A 24975-nucleotide genomic window follows, 5' to 3' on the forward strand; every position below is an offset into this window, starting at 1 on the left:
TTGGCAACAAGCTTTATTTTAATTTTTATTATTTATGAATATAGCGGAAATACTGCTATGTTGTAATGAAAAGTGTTGAGGTTTTTTATAAGGGCAACTGCAGATGCTTCCTTATTTTTAAAGTGTTGTGTTAGCAGTAGAAACTGGAGAAGAGCTAAAAAAAAAATTACTGACAAAGCATGTTACATCAACAAAAGAAGACTCAAGAGAAAGTAAAACTAACTACATCTGAAAACTGGACCTGGGGCTAGTAACAGGCTCTTGGTTATTCAGATGGAGTGGCCAGCCCTTGGACACTCGCGTTCCTTGAACAATGTTCTCAACAGGCTAACCACTTCATCTCATCTCTTTTCTCCTCAGGGGGACGGTGAAGGCGCGCTTCGTGTACGTCTTCGTCCTGGGCATCCTCTTCACAGGCTCCAAGGACCTGCTGAGGTCCCAGGTCATCACAGCTGACGCCCGGCTGAAGAGCAGGGGATTGTGGGAAATCTACAGGTTGGTACCCTACCCGGCAAGTAGCCTAGAGAATAGCAAGCAATTGGTAGGTGGCAATTTAGAATCCTGTTAGAAATGTTCGTCTGACATTCGTGTACATTGTTTTATTCAAACTTTATTGAACCATTCAAGTCAGTTTAGAATAAATAATTGTTCTTATTTACTCATATTACATAGTTATTGGACAATAAAGTAATCTTCTTACAGTGGTGTGGTTCTGTTGGTGGCCCTGTTGTTCCGGGCACACAACCTGCCGGTGCTATGCTGCTGCCTGCTGGTCCAGACCCTGATGGCCCAGTTCATCTGGAAGAAGCTCCACTACGACGCTGCCCAGACCACCATAATGCACTACTGGTTCGGACAAGCCTTCTTCTACTTCCAGGTAAGGGGCGGTTAGATTATATAGTATTCATTGTGGAGAATGTTACTTGTAACCTGGCTATGCCTGGCTATGACTTTTTCTTAAGAGGAATAAAAAGTTAGTAGCCTTGGCTTGTGCGAGCCTTAACGGCTCATACAGGGTTTTTCACTAGCACTGGCTGTCGGCTATACAACCGATTACAGACTAATTTTCAGCCGGGTACTTTTTCCACTTAAATTAACTAGGCTACTTTTCAATTCGCTAGTCAGAAAAAAGTCTGCCGAAGGCCGGTCCCGCTAGAATGAACGATATGCATCTTCTAGCGATCTAGTGATAGGAAAGGTGCCTGTCAGTGACAAAGTGAGCGATTACAGGGAGACACTGCTGGTTTGACAGTCTGCTGTCTGTCCCGCCTCTCTGTACCTGGGTGTGTGTTGTGTGAGCTGTGGTTGCAGTCAAATTTCTTTACACAGAGGGAGAGAGTATGAATTTGTACGTCCCATGTAATGTGGTAATAAGGAGTCGAAATCCACTTAGCCTATTGTTTCCTGGCACATTCATTTAGATTCTTTCTATGGCCTGCTGGCCCGGGGCCAATAGAAAATGTGTCGGTCGGGCTAGTGGATCTCCTCTGTCGGGCCAGTAACTTTTCAGCACATTTTTGCATTCCAATTCAACATTTATCTGCTCTGTCACAGTCTACCATTGAAAACCATTGAAGACTACACAGGTAAATGCCATGCTATTTGTATTTCAGCAATATGATTGGCCGTTCATTCATGCACAACCACGCTCCTGCGAGTCATAACTTCTCGAGCACTTGAGCAGTACATGAGTTGATGCCTTCACACAGCACACGCGAGCTGTCCAGAGTTAAAAGAAGCACCCATCAATCTACTCGCTGAGCTTATTTATTTTAGGGAAAGTGAGTCACAAAAGTAAATCTTCAATAGTGAACACACTAGCAATATGCTGGCTACTGTTGATAGAAAGCTGCTTTAGCCATCTAGTGGTGGAGAGTCGACTCCAAAATAATAGATTCTTTGACTCCTTGCCTGTCGACTCCCAAGATTCAGTATTTTTGGAACGGAGGAGACTGAGTGGTTGCCGTAGGCTACTTCCGAGAACACGAACTCTTGCATCTTTCACAGCAAAGAAAGAGCGATGTAGTGAGGGAGAGAGGGTGGAGGGGCACAGCCAGGCATAGGTAGGCAGTTCGGCCACCAGGCAGACAGTCAGAACCGTGCATCGGTAATCAAAAGCTGTATCTTGCAATGTCTCGCAAGTTCGCTAAAGTAGGGGCTATCAATGAGTAGGCTATTCTACATGCGATAGACCAAAGACTGAACACACACTCAAATCTTTCATAGCGAATAGAAAGAGCAGGTGAGGCAGTGACGGCCAATAGGCCACTGGCGTAGCGGAAACCCTGGCAGCCCCGCAAGGAGGGGGGACCCACGAACTCTGGGGGCCCATGCGCCCATCATCTCACACCTATGTCAAATACATTTTGACAGTAACACTCCTTTTAAAATTTCCACATGTAGCAAGCAAAGTGTTTGTGTTGTCCATTCTACATGGGTAGTAGGTGAGTCAGACAGACAGTATAGTTGTCATGCATCTAATTAGCCTATTTCTCAGCGACGCCAGCGGCAGCCTACCTCAGCCTCCTAATTTGTTATCAAGTTAAAAAAAGTTATCTAAATCAGGTCAGACTCGGAGGGAGAGTGAGTGCGTTGTTCAACATGGATAAACAAAAGGCAAGGCCAAGTGAAAAATGCAGCAAAAAAGCTTTATCTGATCAAGATCATGCCAAATTACCGAAGATAACCACATCAGCTAGCTATTCTCCCAGTCTCGACAGAGACCTTATTGCCCGGGCACGGTAATGACAGTGGCCTTGCTCCTCCTTCTTCCTCTTCTCAACAATAGTGACAGTTCCTCTAGTGAGAGTGCCGGCCCTCCTCCTCCTCCTCTCCCAGAAAACCCAGCTGACTAATGCTCTTGTGGCTGAATGGAAGAAAGTCCCCGCAGCATTGTTCCAACATCTAGTGTAAAACCTTCTCAGAAGAGTGGGGGCTGTTATAGCAGCAAAAGGGGACCAACTCCATATTAATGCCCATGATTTTGGATTGAGATGTTCGACGAGCAGGTGTCCACATACTTTTGGTCATGTAGTGTAGCTATAAATAGGCTAGCAGGCACAAACGTTCTATCCAAGCTGCGAGAGAGTGCAAAGACGGCTAAGGTAGGCTATAGGTCTACAGGACAGAATATATTCAAAACAATTATATTGGTTACTGATTAGTATGCTTTTGCACCGAAAATGCATTTTATAATCTACAGTTTTTGATTTTCCCACTTTAATTACTGAACAAGAAAATACACTGAACAAAAATATGAACGCAACATGTAAAGTGTTGGTCCCATGTTTCATGAGCTGAAATAAAAGGTTATTCCTTTTCATGGTTTTGAATAAGAGTACTTTTTGAACTCTACAGATATTTTCTCTCCCACGCACTGGCCGGCTTTCATTCTAGCCTGAGCGCAAACCCTCATATTGGCTTTGTACTGAAATAAAATATCCCAGAAATGTTCCATAAGCACAAAAAGCTCAATTCTCTCAAATTATGTGTGCAAATTTGTTTACATCCCTGTTGGTGAGCATTTCTCCTTTGCCAAGATAATCCATCCACCTGACAGGTGTGGCATGTAAGTAAGCTGATTAAACAGCATGATCATTACACAGGTGCACCTTTTGCTGGGGACAATGAAAGGCCACTCTAAAATGTCCAGTTTTGTCACACAACACAATACCACAGATGTCTCAAGTTTTGAGGGAGCATACAAGTGGCATGCTGACGGCAGGAATGTCCACCAGAGCTGTTGACAGAGAATTGAATGTTCATTTCTCTACCATAAGCCGTAGTTTAGAGAATTTGGCAGTACATCCAACCAGCCTCACAACTGCAGACCACGTGTAACCATGCCAGCCAAGGACCTCCAAATCCGGCTTCTTCACCTACGGGATCGTCTGAGACCAGCCACCCGGACAGCTGATGAAACTGAGTTTGCACAACCGAAGAATTTCTGCACAAACTGTCAAAAACCGTCTCAGGGAAGCTCATTTGCATGCTCGTCGTCCTCCCCAGAGTCTTGACCTGACTGCTGTTAACCGACTTCAGTGGGTAAATGCTCACCTTCTATGGCCACTGGCAAGCTGGAGAAGTGTGCTCTTCACGGATGAATACCGGTTTCAACTCTACCGGGCAGATGGCAGCCAGTATGCCATCATGTGGGCGAGCGGTTTGGTGATGTCAACGTTGTGAACAGAGTGCCCCATGGTGGCCGTGGGGTTATGGTATAGGCAGGCATAAGCTATTGACAACTAAAACAATTGACTTTTATCGATGGCAATTTGAATGCACAGAGATACCGTGATGAGATCTTGAGGCCCATTGTCATGCTATTCATCCGCTGCCATCACCTCATGTTTCAGCATGATAATGCCTTGCCCTATGTCGTAAGGATCTGTACACAAATCCTGGAAGCTGAAAATGTCCCAGTTCTTCCATGGACTGCATACTCACCAGATTTGTCACCCATTGAGCATGTTTGGGATGCTCTGGATCGACAGCGTGTTCCAGTTCCCGCCAATATTCAGCAACTTCTCACAGCCATTGAAGAGGAGTGGGACAACATTCCACAGGCCACAATCAACAGCCTGATCAACTCTATGTGAAGGAGATGTGTTGCGCTGCATGAGGCAAATGGTGGCCACACCAGATACTGACTGGTTTTCTGATCCACGAATCTGTGACCAACAGATGCACATCTTTATTCCCAGTCATGTGAAATCCATAGATTAGGGCCTAATGAATTTATGTCAATTAACTGATTTCCTTATATGAACTGTAACTTAGTAAAATCTTTGAAATTGTTACGTTGCGTTTATATTTTTGTTCAGTGTACATTATTGCCGCCAGCCAGCATTTTAAATACAGTAGCAACATTGCGACACAGTAGGCCTTTAGCGTCGTGAAACATAAATGTTAGGCTTAACATGAGAAAATGACGACCAAATAAAAATAAACATGTATCCATTAAAGCAAAGCTATAGGCTACTTACAAGCATTAGCACCACATAATCTAATAGCCTATCGATAGGCATCCACTTAGACGTCGCAATTTCAGAACCATGGACAGCGATCGGTGGCTGACTCATGAGATTATTTTTTTTTGGGGGGGGGCAAACTCAGATTTTGTGGAGAGTCCAGAGAAACTGCGCTACGCCGGTGGCATAGGCTATTTCTTGGTAATCTGTATTTCGCAATGTCTTGCCTTGCAATACTTCATAAATTCACCAAAAGTATATTAAACTATAGATTAGGCTATCAGTGAGTATGGCTAAACTATTCTACATTGTGCCAGTGAATTGAAGTTGAATAACGCCAAATGTGTCCGTTTAATTAGGCCTAAATGTGCAATAAAATGTATTGTGCCTATAGATAATTTAATGAAACCCTGGCTGTTGATGTCCTAGGCAATAGATCGCAAAGCAGGGCATCCCCGATTCCCCACTGAGCTAATCTTTTTAGAAATTGCAAGTTCACTTTCTCATCCAAGTGTTGCACATACTGTTCAGCAGCTCAAATCAGCAGGATGGGGGGCATTTTTATTAGGAGGGACGTCTACCATGGATCCCTAAAATAATGATTATGATCACACTTCCTCAATTTAAATATTATCGGGACACCTATACATTTGGCAGCCAAGCACGAGTTATCAGTGTAGCCTATTATCGTCTAGCCATGACGTTGAAACATCTTCACGCCTAGAAAAAAAAATTCCACTCCAGGCTTCTGTCATAACATTGAATTGAATAATTTAAAAAAGAATTACAGGGGGCCGTTTGGAAAAAAACGAATTCAGTGCGAATCGTCCTCGGGAATAACGCACATGCTTGGATAGTAATTACATAACCAATGTCTCTAGTAATACTAATCCCGTACGAATAGGGCTTTACAACACGGCAAAGAATAGGCTTATTGGTGTAGAGATTGCGCCACAACATCCCATGGGATCTGTCAAGGCTGCGCACAGCAGAAATATCACTAAAATATTATATTTCCTACATATCACCTTCTATATTCAATAGGCTTTTTATAAGTTGCAAATGGGCAGCATCATGTTCATGCCAGTCCTCCCTAGAACGCAAAATTAGTCTTTCTAGTTCCTAGTAGGACTCTGCAATATTTTTACATTTTAGTCATTTAGCAGACGCTCTTATCCAGAGCGACATACAGTTAGTGAGTGCATACATTTTCACACTGGCCCCCCGTGGGAAAACGAACCCACAAACCTGGCGTTGCAAGCGCCATGCTCTACCAACTGAGCTACAGGGGACAATAATGAGGTGGTGTGTGCACAGCTGTTTGTGTGTTTTGGGAGTCGAACAAGAGTCTACTCCTTCGACCCCAACCACAGGAGTTGGAGTCGACTCCAAAAATCCTGGAGTCGTTCACCCCTATCGATATCTCTTTTGGAACTTCTGTCTCAATAAAGTGGCAGCATCCTATTTTCAAATCTTCTCAAAATGACATACTTTACAAACAAAAATGAATGCAATTAATACAATGCAATTCTAAAGAATAGAGTAATGACTTGCATTGCTAAATTATATTACTTTAGCTTTTTAATACAAATCATATTAACCAAATGTAGCCTATTAATAGCTGAATATAGAGAGAACACATGCCAACCTATAGGCCCTGCATGAGGGCAATGCATTTAAGAACTACACCATGTCTGTGCCAGTATAAATTCTGTTTGGGCCAGTAGATTTTTGCCCAACTGAGCCAGTGAGAAAAAAAAGTTAACATTGGACCCTGCCTTGTTTCACATGCAGCCACGGAGTGGTGGCACATAGGCTATTTATTTGTTTGTATTTTTTATATAAAGTGCATCAGGACTTGCCAGACAGTGATTTTAAAGTGAGTGACTTGTCAGTAGCCTACCGAATTAGAGAGCTGTTCATGTGTCTCCCTAATTTGCATACTGGTAGGCTTTTTGGTGATTATTTGCAGATAAATTATGAACACATTAGATGAAGATGGTGAATCCTCCTCACTGCAGGAACAGTAGGTAGGCTAGTGGAGTGGTAGCCTCACTCTGGTCCAAAATATGGATTCACCATCTTCATCTAATGTGTTCATAATTTATCTGTAAATAATCACCAAAAAGCCTACCAGTATGAAAATTAGGGAGACACATGAACAGCTCTCTAAATTTCGTTTTTCTAATGAGCAACAGAAAAACACACTTGTCAATTTATGTTTTCAATGGCTCTTTAAAGACATGCTTTGAAACTTTGGCGACTATTAAGTATTTTGCTGTGACATAGTATGCAATTTTCGGGGACCACTTTTGGCTCGTGAGAGCTACTTTCAGAACTACTGGCTAAAAAGCATACAAAGTACAAAATAATCGCTTTAATGACCCTCCTCACTCTTGGTCCATTAGTGTCCACTAGTGTTAATTTTGGCAGCTATTTTCTATTTAGTTTTAGTCTTAGTGACTAAAATACATTTTAGTCTCAGTCACATTTTAGTCATTTCATCCCTTTTAGTTTTAGTTATTATCAGTCGACTAAAACTCTGGAAAAGTTTTAGTCAGTCATTTTAGTAATTTATTAGTCAGGTTTTTTTTCATAAAATAATTAATATTCACCTTCAACGTCCATCATGTGCACATTAAGATAGCCTTGTCCAATGAAGCCTGCTATCCCCTCATATAGCTGGCACATTGCTATTGTGGCAGGTTGTAAGCAATGCCAGCCATGATTTAGCCTACCATATAGGCTACAAAGCCTTGGCTACAGGTTCAACAATTTAGGCATACAGCTCTTTTCTCCCCATCATAACCTTGGGATGGGGGTAAATTAAAGTGATTCCCTTAAAAAGGATATAATCTGATCTTTCCAATAATGCTACAAATATTACTGTACTCCTAATATTCAGCAAATAGCATTAATATTTCCAATCGGGGAAAAAACAACTGCACTCACATTTGCGTACCGCGAGCGTGGCAACACAGATAAATAACAGAGCACATGGGAAAATAGAGCTTCTGATGTGATCAAGGCAAAAATAGCCTACATGAAAGTTTTGGTTAGTTACAATTGAAGTGTCCTGGCATCCGTTCAAAAGATTGTGACCGCCCTGGAGCTCTGTGCGAGAGCCGGGCAGATCAGCTCGATCAGACCGCGCAACTGAAATACGTTATTTCTGCCAATGAGAGGATTGCATTAAATATTCTGCAAAGGAATGCATGCTTATGATTGGACAAAACAGATTAATAGGAGCTTCATGTCAAATTGAATGTCCATTAGTCTCACGTGGAATTCTCGTCTTGTCACATTTTCGTCAACTAAAATGAAAACGTATTTGTTAGTTTTCTTTTTTTCATGGCATCTCATTTCGTTATTGTTATTAGTTTTCGTAAGGAAAAATAAGTTGTCGACAAATATTTGGTTAGTCTCAATAAAACTGTAACCCAGTCCTACTGTAGGCCGAGCTGGACAGCCCAATGTCCTAAGACTCCGATTGTAGCCGGTCCATGGTCGGCTATGTGGAACTTTTGAACATACAGTGCCTTCAGAAATTAATCACACCCCTTGACTTTTACGCATTTTTTTGTGTTACAAGGTGGGATTAAAATGGATTTAATTGTCATTTTTTGGTCAACGATCTACACCAAATACTCTGTAATGTCAAAGTGGAAGAAAAATTCTTAAAAAACTAATATATCTTTATTACATAAGTATTCAACCCCCTGAGTCGATACATGTTAGAATCACCTTTGACAGCTATTACAGCTGTGAGTCTTTCTGGGTAAGTCTCTAAGGGTTTTGCACACCTGGATTGTACAATATTTGCACAATCTTTTTTTAATTCTTCAAGATCTGTCAAGTTGATTTTTGATCATTGCTAGACAGCCATTTTTAATTCAAAACTATAACTAGGCCACTCAGGAACATTCAATGTCATCTTGGTAAACAACTCCAGTGTGTATTTGGCCTTGTGTTTTAGGTTATTGTCCTGCTGAAGGTGAATTCATCTCCCAATGTCTGGTGGAAACCAGACTGAATCAGGTTTATCTCCAGGATTTTTTTTATCCAGAAAAACTCCCCAGTTCTTAACGATTAGAAGCATACCCATAACATGACGCAGCCACCACTATACTTGAAAATATAGAGAGTGGTACTCAATAATGTGTTGTGTTGGATTTACCCCAAACATAACACTTTGTATTTAGGATATAAAGTTAATTTCATTACCACATTTTTTGCAGATTTACTTAAGTGCCTTATTGCAAACAGGATGCATGTTTTGGAATATTTTTATTCTGTACAGGTTTCCTTATTTTCACTCTGTCAATTAGGTTAGTATTGTGGACTAACTACAATGTTGTTGATCCATCCTCAGTTTTCTCCTATCACAGCCATTAAACTATTTAACTGTTTTAAAATCACCATTGGCCTAATGGTGAAATCCCTGAGTGGTTTCCTTCCTCTCCGGCAACTGAGTTAGGAAGGACGCCTGTATCCTTCTAATGACTTGGTGTATTGATACACTATCCAAAGTGTAACTAATAACTTCACCATGCTCAAAGGGATATTCAATATCTGCTTTTTTTATTTTTACAAATTTACCAACAACAGGTGCGCTTCTTTGCGATGTATTGGAAAACATCCCTGGTCTTTTTTGGTAGAATCTGTGTTTGAAAGTCACTGCTCGACTGAGGGACCTTACCAATAATTGTATCTGCGGGCTACAGAGATGAGGTAGTCATTCAAAAATCATACACTACTTTTGCAAAGTGAGTCCATGCAACTTATTATGTGACTTGTTAAGCGCATTTTTACTCCTAAACTTATTTAGGCTTGCCATAACAAAGGGGTTGAATACTTATTGACTCAAGACATTTCAGCTTTTCATTTTTAATTAATTTGTAAACAATTACATTATGGGGTATTGTGTGTTGGCTGGTGACACAAAATCTCAATTTATTAAATTTAGCGTCTGCTAAATGATGTAAATGTAAAATGTAGGCTGTAACACAACAAAATGTGGAAAAAGTAAACGGGTGTGAATACTTTCTGAAGGCACTGTACATGATCCACTCAAATATGGTGTTGGGTTTGTCCGTTGGAGGGTGGCGTTGTCATGCTCTTTGACAGAACGGGCCCTTTCACACACACACATACACATCCAGGCGAGAGAGAGGGGAGCTAGTGGCCTTCATCAGCCAGTGAATTAATTCAGCTCCCGCTGCAGTCGCCGAGAGCTCTTCTATCACATCTGTGTCACTCCTGAGCCCTCGTCAGGAAATGGAAATAGAAAGGAGAATGAGAGACTGGGCCAAAGAGAGTAGGGAGGAGGAGATATTAGGTGGAGGGGAAGGGAGTTTTCACCCAGTCACTGCAACCCTTACAAGGCCAGAGAGGTGACAGACAGCGAGCTCTGAATAGCTAGCTACCTGCGAAGTGAAGGAGCATGCAGGAGACTGACACATTTTATTCACATCAGCTTTTGACTTCTTTCAAAAGTTAATATTGAGTGTATTGTGCAATCTTCATATATTAATTTACCCAAGGTTAAGTCAGGTGCAGTTAGCGAGGTTAGCTAACTTAGTTTGCCACGTTACCTAACTAAGTATTTATGTACTTTAGCTAACTAAGCTCCTTAAGCGACATTACTTTGCTACTTTGTCTACTTAGTTACTAAGGTTAGTTGTGAAAATGAAGCTTAATAAAACGTACGTCTTCTGTTTGGCTGTTGTTTGTCTGTCTGTAGGGGAACTCCAACAGCATAGCCACGGTGGACATCTCGGTGGGCTTCGTGGGACTGGAGAGCTACGTAGAAGCCCCGGCTGTCTTCCTCACTGTCCTCAGCACGTACGCCGGGCCGCTGCTCTGGGCTGCCCACCTCGTCTGCTACCTCAGCTCAGAGAAAAGGTCAGATACTGTACACCAGCGAGTGTCATTAGTGATGATTCATTCATTCAGAAGTTAATTCATTCCGACCTACACTGATTCACAACAGCCCGGGAACCAGCTAACCATGTGTTTATCTTGGTAATCTTGTGTTTGTCTTACTGTAGCAGACTGATGATAAAGTAGAAGATTTGGCAAGATTTTTCAAATGACTTATTATTCCAGTATAACGTGGAAAGCCTTGAAATTGATGATTTAGGATGTCCATATACTCACAACATTGATTATCCCAAAAACAAGAGGCTGGCGAAACAGTCCAGTTATGGAATTTTAATTAATTCATGGAAATTGAATTGAGCACGACCATACCGGACAGAGGACACTATATATTCCTCCCGTCTAGCATGAAACTGCAGTGTGTAAATATTGGGACATGATCATAATGTGATGATGACGATGTCTTGGCCACGTGCCAATTTATTATGGAATCAAAACAGCAGCGCAGCTAGCTACCCCTGGATGTTATTTGTCAAAGATGAAAGAGATTGTTTGGAACATTTTGTACAACGTTTTAATGCTTGCACCTCTAATTGATTGTCTCATTAATTCATACGATTCCGGCAAAAGGTTAGTCACCTAGATCACAATTCAAAGAGCATACAGTATGAAAAATGTATGCACTCACTAACTGTAAGTCGCTCTGGATAAGAGCGTCTGCTAAATGACTAAAATGTAAAAATGTAAATAACTTAAAATTAAAATATTATTAATAAATGAGCAAAGTGTGCTACCCCGCATCTTGAATGTATAGACAATACACTATGCATCACAGATTGTGTGTTAAAGAGCACTGTAAGCTAAGTTATGGAATGGAAAAAAGGGATGGGATGCAGATGAAATCAAAGAGCTGTTTGTGGGTGGAAGTTGTTTTTCATCATTAAGCTCCTCTAAGCCTCTTTGTTACTGGCATCTAATTCCAATTAGGGTGAGTGATAACTAGCTCCATACTGCAATCAAAGTAGAGCGTAGAGCGTAAAGCCCAGTCCAACATGGGGGCCTCCTTCTCTCAACACACATCAGCGTTTCAATAATTGATGAAAACGATGGCTGCAAGAGGTGTGAATTCTTTCTTAAGGCACTGTATGTCCGTGTAAAATCTGTGCAGACTGCACCCAATTGGAAAATAGATTGTGCAAACACATTGCCAGGGCTGTGTTTCTGAGTGTCAAAAGGGGCCAATTCTCGAAAGATCAGTAAATTCAACTTCTTTAGCTCCAGAGATCTAGAGGTGGTATCCCTTAACGCACATGCTGTATCCCACACTCCTTTACAGGCAGTCATCCCTCTTTAATCCTGCTCCCTGGAGGATAGGGTCAGGATAGAGGGAGTGCACCAGATGAATACTAAAGCCAGCCCAAGAGGAGGACAGGAAGTAAAGGGAGAGGGTGTGGGACAGGCGTGAAAGCGCATTACTAATGCCTGATCTTATTTCCAAAGAGGGGATGCCCTTCAATTACTACCTCTTCAGGTAGCTAGAGACCTTTGCCTAGGACATGACATTAACACTAGAACTGCCATAGGCCAACAGCCACTGACTTTGAGGAAAAAAATCTGAATCCCTTGATTAATTACATATCTGATTCATCCGACCCCATGTATGAGTAATGTGGTCTGTTCTGCATCCCAACAACATTTTATGATTAATTTTTTCTGGTTTTCTATACCAGCTGTGTACTGTATGTCTTGGCGGACAGAAGACACAGCTGAGGACACACATTCCCAATGCAGTCAACGCTATAGAACATAGTAAAAATAAAGAAAAACTCTTGAACAAGTACAGTGGGGAGAACAAGTATTTGATACACTGACGATTTTGCAGGTTTTCCTACTTACAAAGCATGTAGAGGTCTGTAATTTTTATCATAGGTACACTTCAACTGTGAGAGACGGAATCTAAAACAAAAATCCAGAAAATCACATTGTATGATTTTTAAGTAATTAATTTGCATTTTATTGCATGACATAAGTATTTGATCACCTACCAACCAGTAAGAATTCCGGCTCTCACAGACCTGTTAGTTTTTCTTTAAGAAGCCCTCCTGTTCTCCACTCATTACCTGTATTAACTGCACCTGTTTGAACTCGTTACCTGTATAAAAGACACCTGTCCACACACTCAATCAAACAGACTCCAACCTCTCCACAATGGCCAAGACCAGAGAGCTGTGTAAGGACATCAGGGATACAGTTGTAGACCTGCACAAGGCTGGGATGGGCTACAGGACAACAGGCAAGCAGCTTGGTGAGAAGGCAACAACTGTTGGCGCAATTATTAGAAAATGGAAGAAGTTCAAGATGACGGTCAATCACTCTCTGTCTGGGGCTCCATGCAAGATCTCACCTCGTGGGGCATAAATGATCATGAGGAAGGTGAGGGATCAGCCCAGAACTACAAGGCAGGACCTGGTCAATGACCTGAAGAGAGCTGGGACCACAGTCTCAAAGAAAACCATTAGTAACACACTACGCCGTCATGGATTAAAATCCTGCAGCGCACGCAAGGTCCCCCTGCTCAAGCCAGCGCATGTCCAGGCCAATGACCATCTGGATGATCCAGAGGAGGAATGGGAGAAGGTCATGTGGTCTGATGAGACAAAAATATAGCTTTTTGGTCTAAACTCCACTCGCCGTGTTTGGAGGAAGAAGAAGGATGAGTACAACCCCAAGAACACCATCCCAACCGTGAAGCATGGAGGTGGAAACATCATTCTTTGGGGATGCTTTTCTGCAAAGGGGACAGGACGACTGCACCGTATTGAGGGGAGGATGGATGGGGCCATGTATCGTGAGATCTTGGCCGACAACGTCCTTCCCTCAGTAAGAGCATTGAAGATGGGTCGTGGCTGGGTCTTCCAGCATGACAACGACCCGAAACACACAGCCAGGGCAACTAAGGAGTGGCTCCGTAAGAAGCATCTCAAGGTCCTGGAGTGGCCTAGCCAGTCTCCAGACCTGAACCCAATAGAAAATCTTTGGAGGGAGCTGATAGTCCGTATTGCCCAGCGACAGCCCCGAAACCTGAAGGATCTGGAGAAGTTCTGTATGGTGGAGTGGGCCAAAATCCCTGCTGCAGTGTGTGCATACCTGGTCAAGACCTACAGGAAATGTATGATCTCTGTAATTGCAAACAAAGGTTTCTGTACCAAATATTAAGTTCTGCTTTTCTGATGTATCAAATACTTATGTCATGCAATAAAATGCAAATTAATTACTTAAAAATCATACAATGTGATTTTCTGGATTTTAGATTCCATCTCTCACAGTTTAAGTGTACCTATGATAAAAATTACAGACCTCTACATGCTTTGTAAGTAGGAAAACCTGCAAAATCGGCAGTGTATCAAATACTTGTTCTCCCCACTGTATATATACACTACCGGTCAAAAGTTTTAGAACACCTACTCATTGAAGGGTTTTTCTTTATTTTTACTATTTTTGACATTGTAGAATAATAGTGAAGACATCAAAACTATGAAATAACACATATGGAATCATGTAGTAACCAAAAAAGTGTGAAACAAATCAAAATATATGTTATATTTTAGATTCTTCAAAGTAGCCACCCTTTGCCTTGATGACAGCTTTGCACACTCTTGGCATTCTCTCAACCAGCTTCATGAGGAATGCTTTTCTAACAGTCTTGAAGGAGTTCCCACATATGCTGACTGCTTTTCCTTCACTCTGCGGTCCAACTCATCCCAAACCATCTCAATTGGGTTGAGGTCGGGTGATTGTGGAGGCCAGGTCGTCTGATGCGGCACTCCATCGCTCTCCTTGGTCAAATAGCCCTTAAAAAGCCTGGAGGTGTGTTTTTGGTCATTGTCCTGTTGAAAAACAAATGATAGTCCCACTAAGCGCAAACCAGATGGGATGGCGTATCGCTGCAGAATGCTGTGGTAGCTATGCTGGTTAAGTGTGCCTTGAATTCTAAATAAATCACTGACAGTGTCACCAGCAAAGCACCCCGACACCATAACACATCCTCCTCCATGATTCACGGTGGGAACCACACATGCGGAGATCATCTGTTCACCTACTCAGCGTCTCATAAAGACACGGCGGTTGGAACCAAAAATCTCTAATTTGGACTCATCAGACCAAAGGACAGATTTCCACCGGTCCAATGTCCGTTGCTCGTTTTTCTTGGCCCAAGCAAGTCTCTTCTTCTTATTTGTGTCCTTTTAGTAGTGGAGGTAACTCTGGGTCTTCCTTTCCTGTGGCGGTCCTCATGAGAGCCAGTTTCATCATAGCGCTTAATGTTTTTTTCGACTGACCTTCATGTCTGAAAGTAATGAAGGAATGTCGTTTCTCTTTGCTTATTTGAGCTGTTCTTGCCATAATATGGACTTGGTCTTTTACCAAATAGGGCTATCTTCTGTATAACACCCCTACTTTGTCACAACACCACTGATTGGCTCAAACGCATTAAGAAGGAAAGAAATTACACAAATGAACTTTTAACAAGGCACACCTGTTAATTGAAATGCATTCCAGGTGACTACCTCATGAAGCTGGTTCAGAGAATGCCAAGAGTGTGCAAAGCTGTCATCAAGGCAAAGGGTGGCTACCAAAACTATATTTTGATTTGTTTAACACTTTTGGTTACTACACAATTCCATATGTGTTATTTAATAGTTTTGATGTTTTCACTATTATTCTCCAATGTAGAAAATAGTAAAAAATAAAGAAAAATCTTTGAATGAGTAGGTGTGTCCAAACTTTTGACTGGTACTGTATATACAAACACAACATTGCTGTTAGTGTTAGAGACCACATATTACTGATATCCCGCAGGGACTGATTCTTGGTCCACTTTTCCTTATACATGGCTGTACTGGTATTACCGGTGTTCCATGGGGATCGATTGTTGCTCCACTTCTTTTCTAATACATGGCTCCCACTAAGCAAAATAATTTCTGAACATTGTGCCGACTTCCACTCCTATGCAGATGACACACAGTTTAAAATGTATTTAGTACTTGATAATGTTTAGGTTCTAAACCCATTGATTAGCTGTTCATCTAGCATTGTCATTGTCAGAGTAGATGCTACAAATGTCAATGTTAGTTGATATAAAACGATATGGTTTTTGAACTAAAGAGGTTTGAGATAAAACATCAGCCAGTGCAGTTCCAGACTTGTTTTAAAACTTTTCCTCTTCCAAAAAATGCAACGGTGTTTGTGCGTGCGCTATGTGCATTGATCATGGTTTGTGAGAGAGAGAGACAGACACTTTCAGTGTGTGTCGCTGAGTACAGTCATTTATGTTGGCACGTACAGGGAGGCTTGTGTAGGGACTCTCACTGATTATGCGAACACACACGGAAACAATCCCACACACACCTTTTGATTCAACACCTACCCTAAATTGCACTACTGAAAAAGAGCGCCACCATGTGGCTCGAGGACTGGATACGGGAGCTGTTGAGGCCGGGTTGGTTCTGGCGCTGGCCTGGGTGTGTGAATGGATGCCCGTCGTTGCATCGGTCTTGGTGGTAAACTCTGGCAGCTGCTGGGCGGACTGGCACATTGGGGGCCGCATGGTTTGCTGGAGTGCAGGGTGCTGCGTAGCTGTCTGGACGTACTTGAGTCCTGGTGAATATGTGTGCCTGACATGCCGAGGAGCTGGCGAGAGCACTGGCTGAAGAACCTCCTGGGGTGCTTGTGACCACTGGACATGCTGGAGTCCGGGTGGCAGCTGAATTGGCTGGCGGGCCGGTCACCACTTGACACGTGTGAGTGGTGAATGGACCAGTGGCCGTGGCACCCAAGCCGTTCGAGGCTGCTGCACTGCCTAGTACACAGGATACAGTTGGTCAATCCTGTGGTACTCAGGGACTAGAGGTGCAGGCCAGGTGTTGGGGTGCTGCCAGTAACCAGGCGGAGGTTGTGGAGCTGGTGAGTGCTGGACTGTAGCAATGTTGCGGTAGGAGGACAGTATCCACATGGGGGGCCTCTTCATGGCCTCAATCTGCTGGACACCCCAGTCCTTCTGTTGACGCCGGCTTGTGCGCCTGGTCTGGGGCATGGCATGCGGCATGAACTGCATCCTGTCACTAATGGTCCGGCTCGAAGGAGCATGATAAAGAGCGCCACCATGTGGTGGTCTCCGATAGAGGTGCCGGTTTAGATATACTGTAGGTGTCCCAGTAAGAAGAAAGAAATGACCAGTAGGACACAGGGATACAATTCACACTTTATTGCCACACTGAAGACAGGCAGACACTCACAGCAAACAGGAAGTGGACTAGATGGAAGTGTTGTAGTGATAGTGTTCAGGAGATGGACTGTAAGGGTTTTCTACAACTACCACCCACTGCTTCAGTGCAGCAGTTATCCCTGTTTGGGAGGGATAACTTCCTCCCCCAGAGCTTTGCGATTACCTGGCTGCAGTATCCCATTCTGAATATGGAATGAGCTGTGGCTCTATACAGACGTAGGAGCTTTCGGATGCTGTGTGTAAATGGGTGTATATGTTTGTGCGTGTGTGTGTGTGTGTGTGGGTGAAGGTTTGTGCACGTGTACTTGTGTGAACATGTGTACTTGTGTGAAAGAGAACGAATGTTGAAAAAATAGTGTGAGGAGACAGTGTGTGCAAGCAGCTTGTACACACTTCTCTGTATTTCCGATTGTTTTGAAAGAGAAATGAACAAAGACTGTGGGAAGCCCTTTGAAGAGTGTGCAACTTGTTCTCCTACCATTTCTGCCTTTCATTTGAATTGAAAGGCTGTCGTTGAAGGGCATATCCTATACTTCCTACATGCGCTGGCATCAATCCAGCCCTATCTGAATAGACAATGAGATCACGTTCTTTTCAGAGGTACTAAGGCAACCTTCATGTAGGAGTCGATGGTAGGCTAACGCAACCGTAAGCATTGAGACAGACAAGATACAAGTCCTCAGGAAGAAATGCTGATTGAAAGCATGTGCCTCAAAGCTGAGAGAATTGCAATAGGCTCTGTCTATGAGTCCAGGCCTGGGTTCAATAGCATTTGTTTTCTATCAAGTACTTTAGATGTGGAGGTTAAATGTACACATGATATTCAAATGTGACCTATGAGATGCAAACCTCCAATTCTGTGATGTCCCATGCAGTATTTATTTATTTTTGTCAGGTGCACATTTGTTGTTTTGACTGCTCGTGGCATCTGTTTTTCCATTGTTCTGACAACCAAATAAGATGCTAATCAATTTATCTCCCTTCTCTCCCATTGTATCTCTTCACCCTCCCATATCCCCCTCTATCTCTCCTCTTCTCTCCAGGAGTTCAGTGGCGGTCGGCCATGGTTGCTACTGCTTGGCCCTGTTGCGCTCCGTACCTGCAGTAGCCTACGTGGTGCTGGTCACGGCCCTGCGCTACCACCTCTACATCTGGAGCGTCTTCTCACCCAAGCTGCTGTATGAGTCCATGCACACGCTGCTCACCGCCGCTATCTGCCTCTTCTTCACCACCATGGAGCAGAGCCGCAGCTCCAGCAGGCCCTAGGGACCTCACGTCTCCGAGGGCTCTCAGCTTCCAGGAAGAGGGGTTAAGGAGAAGGGCCAAAGGGCAAAGACTATGATAATGGGTGGTCCTGATACTGTCCTCGTTGACTTCTGGATGCCCTACTACACCGCGAAGGAGTAGGTGTGAATGTGTACTGTCCCCTGCACTGGAGTTCTAGGACTGCGGCATTCACCATTTGGAAAGCAATATATTTTCTCTATGGACTAAAACAAAACTTATTTAGTAAGATTATGATATTTTGATGGGTTGGTGGGTTCTACTGAAGTCTGTTGTGGTGTTTATTGAGCAGGGCTGAACATGAAAGGTAAATGAGTGAATTATTTAATTTAAATGTGTCAAAAGCGTAATTGTGAAGGTATACTGTAAGTCCCTTGAAATTGGATTTGTATTCATTAATTTTTTCATGTGTTATTGTTTGTTTTGTTTCCGTAGAGTAGTAAGTGCTTCTATTGACCATCGTCTCTCTGTAGTGCTTTATGCCAGTTGCATTATACTGTATTTCCAATAGTCCTCCATGCACTTCAATCAATACAGTGACCACATTATCAGCACAGTGACTTTGTCGATATGCTTTCCAGCCGGCTCTTTAATTAACTGAGTTTAATGGATTCCCTTTGTAGATTATATATATATATATATATAGATGTGCTCCATGCTGATAGCAAGCCATAGTTTCCTCCCACTTTCTGCCATAGGGTACACAGTAGGTCTTCATACCCTAAAGTAATATGCATACTTTTAGGCATATATGTATATATACATTTTTTTTACTCTGGAGGAATATATTGAAATGCAGTCAATGCTTTGTTAATACAGTGGATTATTACTAATATACAGATGAGAATTGATTCACTGGGTGAATGCCGTTAATCAAAAGAGAATTTTGATTCACCTGCTGTGTGGGGACAAAGGTTAATTGTTGTTGGGTTACAGTGATACAGTGGCTTGCGAAAGTATTCATCCCCTCTTGGCATTTTTCCTATTTTGTTGCCTTACAACCTGGAATTAAAATGGATTGTTGGGGGGTTTGTATCATTTGAAGATGCAAAATATTTTTTATTGTGAAACAAACAAGAAATAAGGCAAAAACAACAGAAAACTTGAGTATGCATAACTATCCCCCCCCCCCCCCCACCCCCCCCCCCCCCCCCCCCCCCCCAAAGTCAATACTTTGCAGAGCCACCTTTTGCAGCAATTACAGCTGCAAGTCTCTTGGGGTATGTCTCTATAAGCTTGGCACATCTAGCCACTGGGATTTGTGCCCATTCTTCAAGGCAAAACTGCACCAGCTCCTTCAAGTTGGATGGGTTCCGCTGGTGTACAGCAATCTTTAAGTCATACCACAGATTCTCAATTGGATTGAGGTCTGGGCTTTGACTAGGCCATTCCAAGACATTTAAATGTTTCCCCTTAAACCCCTCGAGTGTTGCTTTAGCAGTATGTTTAGGGTCATTGCCCTGCTGGAAGGTGAACCTCCGTCCAAGTCTCAAATCTCTGGAAGAGTGAAACAGGTTTCCCTCAAGAATTTCCCTGTATTTAGCACCGTCTATCATTCCTTCAATTCTGATCAGTTTCCCAGTCCCTGCCGATTAAAAACATCCTCACGCTTCACTGTGGGGATGGTGTTCTTGGGATGATGAGAGGTGTTGGGTTTGCACCAGACATAGCGTTTTTTCCCTTGATGGCCAAAAAGCTCAGTTTTAATCTCATCTGACCAGAGTACCTTCTTCCATATGTTTGGGGAGTCTCCCACATGCCTTTTGGCGAACACCAAACGTGTTTGCTTATTTTGTTCTTTAAGCAATGGCTTTTTCTGGCCTCTCTTCCGTAAAGCCCAGCTCTGTGGAGTGTACAGCTTAAAGTGGTCCTATGGACAGATACTCCAATCTCTGCTGTGGTGCTTTGCAGCTCCTTCAGGGTTATCTTTGGTCTCTTTGTTGCCTCTCTGATTAATGCCCTCTTAGGCCTGGTCCGTGAGTTTTGGTGGGTGGCCCTCTCTTGGCAGGTTTGTTGTGGTGCCATATTCTTTAAAAAAAATGTATAATGGATTTATTGGTGCTCCGTGGGATGTTCAAAGTTTCTGATATTTTTTTATAACCCAACCCTGATCTGTACTTCTCCACAACTTTCTCCCTGACCTGTTTGGAGAGCTCATTGGTCTTCATGGTGCCGCTTGCTTGGTGATGCCCCTTGCTTAGTGGTGTTGCAGACTCTGGGGCCTTTCAGAACAGGTTGATATATACTGAGATCATGTGGCACTTAAATAAAGTCCACCTGTGTACAATCTAACTAATTATGTGACTTCTGAAGGTAATTGGTTGCACCAGATCTTATTTAGGGGCTTCATAGCAAAGGGGGTGAATACATACAGTGGGGAGAACAAGTATTTGATAGACTGCCGATTTTGCAGGTTTTCCTACTTACAAAGCATGTAGAGGTCTGTAATTTTTTATCATAGGTACACTTCAACTGTGAGAGCCGGAATCTAAAACAAAAATCCAGAAAATCACATTGTATGAAATTTATTGCATGACATAAGTGTTTGATCACCTACCAACCAGTAAGAATTCCGGCTCTCACAGACCTGTTAGTTTTTCTTTAAGAAGCCCTCCTGTTCTCCACTCATTACCTGTATTAACTGCACCTGTTTGAACTCGTTACCTGTATAAAAGACACCTGTCCACACACTCAATCAAACAGACTCCAACCTCTCCACAATGGCCAAGACCAGAGAGCTGTGTAAGGACATCAGGGATAAAATTGTAGACCTGCACAAGGCTGGGATGGGCTACAGGACAATAGGCAAGCAGCTTGGTGAGAAAGCAACAACTGTTGGCGCATTTCTTAGAAAATGGAAGAAGTTCAAGATGACGGTCAATCACCCTCGGTCTGGGGCTCCATGCAAGATCTCACCTCGTGGGGCATCAATGATCATGAGGAAGGTGAGGGATCAGCCCAGAACTACACGGCAGGACCTGGTCAATGACCTGAAGAGAGCTGGGACCACAGTCTCAAAGAAAATTATTAGTAACACACTACGCCGTCATGGATTAAAATCCTGCAGCGCACGCAAGGTCCCCCTGCTCAAGCCAGCGCATGTCCAGGCCCGTCTGAAGTTTGCCAATGACCATCTGGATGATCCAGAGGAGGAATGGGAGACGGTAATGTGGTCTGATGAGACAAAAATAGAGCTTTTTGGTCTAAACTCCACTCGCCGTGTTTGGAGGAAGAAGAAGGATGAGTACAACCTCAAGAACACCATCCCAACCGTGAAGCATGGAGGTGGAAACATCATTCTTTGGGGATGCTTTTCTGCAAAGGGGACAGGACGACTGCACCGTATTGAGGGGAGGATGGATGGGGCCATGTATCGTGAGATCTTGGCCAACAACGTCCTTCCCTCAGTAAGAGCATTGACGATGGGTCGTGGCTGGGTCTTCCAGCATGACAACGACCCGAAACACACAGCCAGGGCAACTAAGGAGTGGCTCCGTAAGAAGCATCTCAAGGTCCTGGAGTGGCCTAGCCAGTCTCCAGACCTGAACCCAATAGAACATCTTTGGAGGGAGCTGAAAGTCTGTATTGCCCAGCGACAGCCCCAAAACCTGAAGGATCTGGAGAAGGTCTGTATGGAGGAGTGGGCCAAAATCCCTGCTGCAGTGTGTGCAAACCTGGTCAAGACCTACAGGAAACGTATGATCTCTGTAATTGCAAACAAAGGTTTCTGTACCAAATATTAAGTTCTGCTTTTCTGATGTATCACATACTTATGTCATGCAATAAAATGCAAATTAATTACTTAAAAATCATACAATGTGATTTTCTAGATTCCGTCTCTCACAGTTGAAGTGTACCTATGATAAAAATTACAGACCTCTACATGCTTTGTAAGTAGGAAAACCTGCAAAATCGGCAGTGTATCAAATACTTGTTCTCCCCACTGTATGCACGCACCACTTTTCTGTTATTTATATTTTATAATTTTTTTAAACAAGTTTATTTTTTTCATTTCACTTCACCAATTTGGACTATTTTGTGTATGTCCATTACATGAAATCCAAATAAAAATCCATTTAAATTACAGGTTGTAATGCAACAAAATAGGAAAAATGCCAAGGGGGATGAATACTTTTGCAAGGCACTGTATACATTTTCCATCTAAAAGCGGTTAACTTTTGATAAATTCATTTTGTGTCTGAGGCAATATTTCACTTATTTTTCTGTATTGCTCATTTGATTTCTAATGTTAAAAAGGGTGTATGTGCGCCAATCGACAATTTCTTACCACTTACTACTTCTGCCAGACTTGTGAAACCTAATCATTGGAAATTGGGAGGCCTTGCCCAGACACACTAATCAAATTACATAACAAAATATACTTACAAATGTCTTACTTTAAATACAATTAAAGTTTATTTTTTATTTTTTGGTTAAGATATCCCCTAGGAAAATCTCCTTGTAAATACTGAATGTATAAAGCTGTTAGTTCCAGTCACACAATCTGTTAGGTTAACTTGCGAAGAACTTGAACGGAGATCCGTATTCTGATAAAGGGCTCTCAATGTCCAATAATAACATTACTGTAGCTGTTTGCAAGTCTGGTAAATAAGCATATGAGATTGCAGCAAATCACACCATTTTTAATATATGTAATTAGATATGTGATTATTGTGTATTACTTTACATTTTCCAACTGTTTGTGTTATTTAAGATAATGTTTATTTATTTTTTGTTCAGATCTTTTGTTGTTATATGTTAACTGTGACCACAGTACTTGTAAGAAAGTCAGTACAGAAAACGTAAAGGGCTAAGCTACTGAATGTGAATTCACTTTTGTCTCTGGATTGCACTAAAATGTGTCTTATTTATGGCAAAATGTACAGAGATGCAGCCTTGATGGTGTATTGGATAAATCTGCCAGTCAGTAATGCATCTTGATTGTGGAATCTATTGAGATAGTTTGAGAAAAATGAGGGACTATTTTAGACCATAATGACCAAAACTTTTAAGTGACATTTTGACTTTGGAGCCAAAATCCCAACAGCAATCTGTGCATACTCATTCTCCCTCAACCAACACGTTTTCAAAGAAGCTTTAGTGCGAACAAATATATATGCACATTTACCCCTTCTTTATATTAGTAGTGACGTCTCATTACTTCCTGCAAAAGCCCAGTTTTCTTTCTCCAAATACACAAAACATACTGTATGTATGTGAAATTGCAATGTTTGAGAGAACATTCTCAAGAGGTTAAAGATTAAATTATGAGAGTATAATATAATAAAGTATAAATAATGTATACTTTAATATAGTAAAGTATAATACATTTCATTTTCAACTTGCACAGTTTATGATGGAAGTCATCCTGAAGCTCTGGCAACACATATACACTCGTGAGATCTCATTAAGAATGAGATTGAGAGAAGAGTGATGAATTGTCAAGGATAATTTCCTCTACATTATGTGCATCATTTATCACACGACATAGCATCACATAATTGGTCAGTCTATCAAAATTATCTATAAAACATTTATATTGCATTAATGTGCATAGTTTGTCAAATGCATTTGAATCTTACCATTTTCTAAAATATTTGGCTGTTTGCTGGTGACAGTAGGGACTTTGCTGTTTCTATGTCTACATTAACTTTTTATACAATATGAATTCATTCACATAAAATCAGTTTGATGGAAATCTGGATACTGTCAGACCTTATTTTCTGATATAAGTAGTGAAACATCAAAGAACAAAACAAATACAGTGAGGGAAAAAAGTATTTGATCCCCTGCTGATTTTGTACGTTTGCCCACTGACAAAGACATGATCAGTCTACAATTTTAATGGTAGGTTTATTTGAACAGTGAGAGACAGAATAACAACAACAAAATCCTGAAAAACGCATGTCAAAAATGTTATAAATTGATTTGCATTTTAATGAGGGAAATACGTATTTGACCCCTCTGCAAAACATGACTTAGTACTTGGTGGCAAAACCCTTGTTGGCAATCACAGAGGTCAGACGTTTCTTGTAGTTGGCCACCAGGTTTGCACACATCTCAGGAGGGATTTTGTTCCACTCCTCTTTGCAGATCTTCTCCAAGTCATTAAGGTTTCGAGGCTGACGTTTGGCAACTCGAACATTCAGCTCCCTCCACAGATTTTCTATGGGATTAAGGTCTGGAGACTGGCTAGGTCACTCCAGGACCTTAATGTGCTTCTTTTTGAGCCACTCCTTTGTTGCCTTGGCCGTGTGTTTTGGGTCATTGTCATGCTGGAATACCCATCCACGACCAATTTTCAATGCCCTGGGTGAGGGAAGGAGGTTCTCACCCAAAATTTGACGGTACATGGCCCCGTCCATCGTCCCTTTGATGCGGTGAAGTTGTCCTGTCCCCTCAGCAGAAAAACACCCCCAAAGCATAATGTTTCCACCTCCATGTTTGACGGTGGGGATGGTGTTCTTGGGGTCATAGGCAGCATTCCTACTCCTCCAAACACGGCGAGTTGAGTTGATGCCAAAGAGCTCCATTTTGGTCTCATCTGACCACAACACT

At 42.2% G+C, this 24975-nt stretch overlaps 1 protein-coding gene across 1 annotated transcript in view; it reads left to right on the plus strand.

Moving 5' to 3' along the window:
- LOC311105078 (GPI ethanolamine phosphate transferase 2-like) overlaps positions 1–18399 on the plus strand; it is a gene marked incomplete at its 3' end in the record, with an annotated part of 137947 nt that extends 119548 nt beyond the window's left edge. Inside the window, exons 11-14 of the mRNA XM_084147074.1 lie at positions 361–495; positions 703–877; positions 10714–10874; positions 18177–18399. Of these exons, the coding sequence (XP_084003200.1) occupies positions 361–495; positions 703–877; positions 10714–10874; positions 18177–18399 (694 nt within the window). The remainder of the gene's footprint in view (positions 1–360; positions 496–702; positions 878–10713; positions 10875–18176) is intronic.
- Positions 18400–24975: the final 6576 nt, after the last annotated feature.

The sequence above is a fragment of the Coregonus lavaretus genome (genome assembly GCF_964263955.1).
Source record: "Coregonus lavaretus genome assembly, chromosome: 29".
NCBI lineage: Eukaryota > Metazoa > Chordata > Actinopteri > Salmoniformes > Salmonidae > Coregonus > Coregonus lavaretus.